Consider the following 6,000-nt stretch of genomic DNA (forward strand, 5'->3'; position numbering starts at 1 on the left):
AGGGAGCCCCAGTGAACTCTTGCCCATTGCTGAATTAGTTCAGTCTTTTTTTTTATTTGTGAATGCGTTTCAGTGTTTGTGCATTAAAACTCTGTGCACATTTGTCTGTTCTCAAAATAGGCACTGCGTGTCTGGCGCAGGACTCAGCAGAGGCCAGGAGATGTCCGATAGCGGTGAGGATGACGACAATGCCCTCTCACCGGAAGCCTGCTACGACTGCAAAATCAACGGTTATCCCAAGCGCGGGAGGAAGCGCAGGAGCACCAATGAAACGGCTTCAAATGACACAGAGGTAACGTTTGTCACACATTTGTGTTGTATAATTGGCTTTAGAAAAACCCTGTTCCATGGCTGATGTTGCCTTTGCATTCATGAGCTGAGGGGTTGGGGGATCGGGGGAGGGTCGAAGATCAAAGCTCAGCAGCACGTCAAATTCATACCAAATTGACCTCTCAGGTAGGCGTGCCTGAAATCCCAGCAAAGATCTCTCTTTGATATTACTTCATGCAAAAAATGTTCCCTCCTATCATCTTTCACGTTCATGCTGTAGAACAGCTGATGCAACTATAGATCAGGCATTTGAATACAAATCAAACACTCAAGCAGCTAGCTAGATGGATCCAAGTGTCTAGATTGCCTGATAGGGTCGTGTTGGCCTCTCTTACAGCAACCGTATAGCTCTCTTAATTCAATGAATTTCCCGGCTTCATGGTAAAAAATCCATGGTGCCGCTTGAAATATTTTGCTCCGGTTTCATATCCATCTATTCGGATAGACCACAACCTGTCTCTAAACAAGATGGCCGCACACACATCTGCAACATCTCATGAGTGCTACCAGCCCAGGTGCAGGCATCATGAGGGCACTGGATTCTTGGTGTGTGTGGATGAAGTTGGAGTCTAAGCTCATGCATTAGAAAAGGCGGCTTTCAGAGTGGAACATTCGGCCCTTGGTCAAAGGTAAATTGTACGACTTACTATTTGCTCATAGGGTATAAAGTGAACGACTTCTGTGTGTCCCCACTTTATTTTTTAAACCACTTGCACATTTTTGACATCATTAGAGCTCAATGTAATAGACAAACGATTCACTCTTTTTGGCGGAAACAACCCACTATGCTCCTCATTCGGCATGTTATTTTATTTCATATGGCAGTACCTCTGCTAGTAATTATTATTAAGTCAAGGTACGCAGGAGGAGTCTGCTTCTGTTATTGAATCACAGTCACTAAAAGCCTACCGTCCATGCAGAAATTCAGAAATACTCCACGCGGGAGCTCCAAAACATCTAATGGTCCTCTTTGATCAAAAAGAAAAAAAAAATATTTGCAACCCTGGTTGAGGTGTGGATAGTCACATGGGAAGAACAGCAGTTCCATCGCTATTGTCAGATGGAGAAGAAAGTGTTTAGTGCTCAAAATATGAGCTGTTTTTGCAATTACCTCTATATTCATAATGAGACCATAAATATTTATTATGAGAGCTACAGGAGTGGGTGGATCCTGCATGTCCTGTTGAGTGACTTATACTTGCATTGTTTGCATTTGTTTAATGATCCCACTATGTCTTCCCAATGATCAAAATACATATACTTTGTATTTTTTCAAGGAGGAACCACAGATTGAATCTCCTGTCAACTTCGCTAGCTGGGACATTGAAAAAGCCGTCGCCTTGACCTTTAACATCTCCGCACTCGACAGCAAAGACCGCATCCTGGAACTAACCCCTGCTCTAACAACCCTGATCAACCACAACCGATATGTCATCGATTCCGGAAATGAGAACGGTTTCTTCAAAATCAACAAAAAAGATGGAATAAGTTACCTCCACCTAACAAAGAAGAAACCTGCGTCTGGATCCTATTCCTTGCACATTAGCAGTGTCCCCCTCTACAAACAAAGAGAACTCCTCCTCCTCGAAGACAAACACGACAAAGACTACCTCAGTGGGGAGATAGGGGACATCTTAAAAATGAAAATCCAGATCTTCCTTCATTAAATCACCAGCCAAAGACCAAACATTTGAAACCAAAGATAGACAGGTCGGACTGAACGTTTCTCCCAGGCAGGTTCTCCATATCATAGGTACAATTCCTCATGCGTGTCAACGAACAAGCACTTTTATAATACTAGATGATTGAGGTACCGGATGAACATCACGGCTCAAGACAACCACTTCCTCAGGCTCCCTACACGTGTAGCTAACCTACCTTGATTTCTTGTACAATGATATGTTGAATCTTGAGAACGGGACTTGCTCATTGGGAGTTGGCCATTGATGCTGAATCCATCCACCCTTTCAGCAGAGGTGCACAGAATGAGCTCTCAGTTTATGCACTGCTCTGTAACTTTAATTCGTAAACTGCTTTGCCAAGTACAACTTAATCAAATCAGCGACTTGCGTATCATATCTGTTGGTGCTAATAATTTTTCAAAACTAGTTTTATGAATGCACTGTAATATTTACACAACTTAGAAGTCAAGCTACAATTACTCAGTCTAAATACTTCATTAATTTACAATCAACCATCGTTAGCTCTGTAGTCAAATTCTGTTAAAACCTATATTTTATGTAAATTAAGTCTCTGTACTGTAACCATGCTTTTTTTTTATCAATGAAGCATTTGTAAACTAGATGAAAACCCTTATTTGAGGGTTTGCAATGGTGCTTATAGAAACCAAATACTTTTTGTTTAACTGTATACACAAACCTGATGGTGAAAATTCTGTGATTGAACAAAAAGCACAGAGGTCAAGAGGAGCCAGTGCAATTGTAGAAATGCAGACAATATGCAGCGCTGTCAGAAAACATTCCATAGGTTTCAAATATCACAACTGCCCAAAAGTGTTCAGACCAAGGTTTCCATGTCATGAACGTCACAATAAAACAGTGTTTTTATTATTTCTCTTTGGCTTTCTTATTTGTGTGCATAGCAAAAGAATGTACTAAATATAGTGTTTATACATTTAAATTTCTGCAGCTAAATGCGTTGCCCCAAATGACTTGGCCTTTGTTTGATTTGTTTTATTCAAGCACAATACTGTGCTGGGTTCATAAAACACAGAAAGGATGCTTTGGAAGTTGATGATAGAATCTTGAAAACAACATCCTACTGTTAGTGCTGCGAACACGTGGTTTGCATCCAGCTAAAGAGCTGACTTGCATCGCTCAGTGAATAAGGCATTCACAAGCCAAAACAAATCCATCCAAATAAAAACCGTGTTCTAAAAACGTGACTTTAACTTCCAAAATTGTTCACTCTACTTAAAATCTTTGACGTTCTACAAATATTAATTTCCATGTTCTTTTACTTAATGTATTTTTCTGGAAAAAAACAATTGAAATTGATCTGACAAATATACTCCCGAATTTACTAAAGGAACCCATTCTGTACAAGATATATGACAATGTGAAGGGGCACCGAAATCTATATGTGGCATTGCAAATTGCTGTGGAAGGAGGAGAAGAATTGCTGTACTGGCTTGCCGTTCCCTGGTTCCAGCTAGAAACAGTGAAGGGAATGTGTCTCTGGACAGAGAAAATATGCTATAAGCAGGAAATATGGAACAACGTTAAAATAAGATATATATTTTGATTAGCTAATTCCCTTGAGTGGGGGGTTTTAATGAAAAGCAGAAATAATGATGGAAAGGCAATGTAATGCACAGACGCATAGATATTCTTTAAATGATTACTTCCATAGTGTAACTTTTTTTTAAAGTAAGTACTTATTTATCGATATATCACTCTTGAGCTGGATCAGATCATCACCGCCGTGTGGTGCAAAATATGATTGTTGTGTTAAATAGTATTTGTTATTTTGCTTCAATTCTGTTAATCTAAGAAGAGGATGATTTCGCATTATGTATCGTGAACTTGCAAAGCACTAATGTTACATAGGAAGACACTGCGAGCGTGTAAGACAAGAGGTCAGGTGGGAAGGGAGGACTGGGAGAGAAGTTAATAGGGAAAATGGATGGCAAAAGTACAATAGTCACGGCAGAGCTCCGACATCTTGAATGTGTGTGTAAGAACGTCATGGATTTTCTCTGGGTGGTCATGGGGCATGTCTTCAAGGCTTGCGTGGCAAAGTGGCGGCTTTGAAAATCTTAACCTGGTGAGTGGCCAGGAACTGGAGGACCAGCAGGTTTCTGAAGGTTGTAGTAGTTTGAGACATTCTTGGAGGTAATAAGGACTATTGTATATGACTGCTCTGTCTGTGAAGCTAAAGGTCTTGACCCTTACAGACCTCCTGCTTCATGCAGGATGAGACAGCTTGCCCTGAGGAGTTATTTGAGCGATTCTGTGTGTTTTTATCACCCATTTCTTGCCACTTTTTATACCACGGATTATGTTTACCACATTTGAAACTTATTTCTTTAACAAAACGCGCGGTGGGGGAGGGAGGGAGGGGCCCAGGGGGGGAGGGGCCCAACCCCATCCCTGACCATTATTAATTCAATATCCCCTTGCCCAAAGGAACCATCTGTTTCTTTTCATTTGTCAATGCTTGGTGATTTTTATTGCTGAATATTGTGCACTGAATAATATGTGCAGGGAATATTCAGCTACACAATCACGTTGTATCATTTCAGCGCCTTTGTGATGTATTCGTCTGTATTTGTATGGACATTTTATTTTGAATGCATTAGAGCATGTCCGTACAAGATAGAAGAAGACTAATGCAAAGGGTGCCCTGTCTGTAGACCATGATGGCTCCAATGAGGTTGGTGCTGTAGTTTATTGGTAGGAAGTGAATTATGTAGGATGTTATAAGTGTATCGAAACTGGACCTTAAGAAAGAGTTTGTCATCAAGTTGTACTCTGAGGCTGTAGAGACATTTCATTGGAGCAGCGGCAGAGGCTACTTTGGAGGGTCAAACGAAAGTCTGCCCGTATAGGTATTGGATTCAACCAGCAGGCTCTCTGTTTTACCAGCTCTCAGGGCTAGTTCACTGGGTGCATCCAGGGGTCAGGACCATTAAGCAAATGGAGGGAGCTGAAGGTCATATGGGAAAGTAGGTCAGGATTTGAATGCTCTGAGCACCAGTTGGGTGTCAACACATGGTGGGTTTAAATCGAGCAATTAATTGTTCAGGTGACATGTTCAACTTGTCATGTTATTTTTTTTAAGGTGTACTTGATTTTTGCTTACAATCAGAAGAGGTTTAAAATGTTTAAAGACATGCATATGTAAGTGGGGCCTGTCTCCCAGCGCCATTCATGTTACACATTACGCTGTTAGTATAACACAAAACGAATAACTTTAAGTAAAATTAATCTACTGAAAAAAATATAATTCACTTAAAACAAAGTCCGTACGAATGAAGAATGCCATTTTAAAACGTTGTTAAGCACTACTTGAATGGGGTGAAAAGGGCAGTTTAAAGAAGCACACACAGCATAATGATTAAACGTGCAAAAATACGAGAGATCGCTCGTTCTTAATGAGGACGTAAGGGGAGACCTTTGCGGGATGCAGTGAGTCTCCACACATGTTCATAATGCAACTGTAATCTACATATACCAGGGGGCCAGGGTTCGTGCTACACGATAACCATTCATTAGAGTAACCAGGGACCAACCAACCCTCCCACGGTAATGACGGAGGACTCAAGGGCAAGTTGAAACTCTCTTATATTTTCCAAACAGAAAGGTTCATACAGGAAAACAATTCTCCAGCAATCACAGCTCCTGAGCCTGTGTCAGGAGTTTTTGTTGCCAAATATCGTCACAATTTAGAACCATGCCCCAAAAACCTATAAGCCCAAACTATTGGGTGGCTGGGGTGGTAGTGCCCATAAAAGGCACCTGTAGGTGTTAGCTAACTGGTCCTTGCGTGTCAGGTGGTCTCGCCTGAGACTACCCCAAAAACGATCTATTACATTGTTGCAGGGTCACAAGACTACCACTGCACCATTCCCATTACCCTCCACCCTGGGATTTGTGTTCCCTGATTGGCTGCAGCGGGTTTCTGTTCTCAGCGGTCCATGTACCTTCT

General features: G+C 41.3%; 1 protein-coding gene across 1 annotated transcript in view; it reads left to right on the forward strand.

Moving 5' to 3' along the window:
• Nucleotides 1-2,902, forward strand: part of FBN1 (fibrillin 1) — a 643,598-nt gene extending 640,696 nt beyond the window's left edge. Inside the window, exons 64-65 of the mRNA XM_069624792.1 lie at nucleotides 121-292; nucleotides 1,608-2,902. Of these exons, the coding sequence (XP_069480893.1) occupies nucleotides 121-292; nucleotides 1,608-1,997 (562 nt within the window). The 3' untranslated portion in view covers nucleotides 1,998-2,902. The remainder of the gene's footprint in view (nucleotides 1-120; nucleotides 293-1,607) is intronic.
• The last annotated feature ends 3,098 nt before the right edge of the window (nucleotides 2,903-6,000 follow it).

The sequence above is a fragment of the Ambystoma mexicanum genome, chromosome 11 (assembly GCF_040938575.1).
Source record: "Ambystoma mexicanum isolate Mex_15411 chromosome 11, UKY_AmexF1_1, whole genome shotgun sequence".
Taxonomy (NCBI): domain Eukaryota; kingdom Metazoa; phylum Chordata; class Amphibia; order Caudata; family Ambystomatidae; genus Ambystoma; species Ambystoma mexicanum.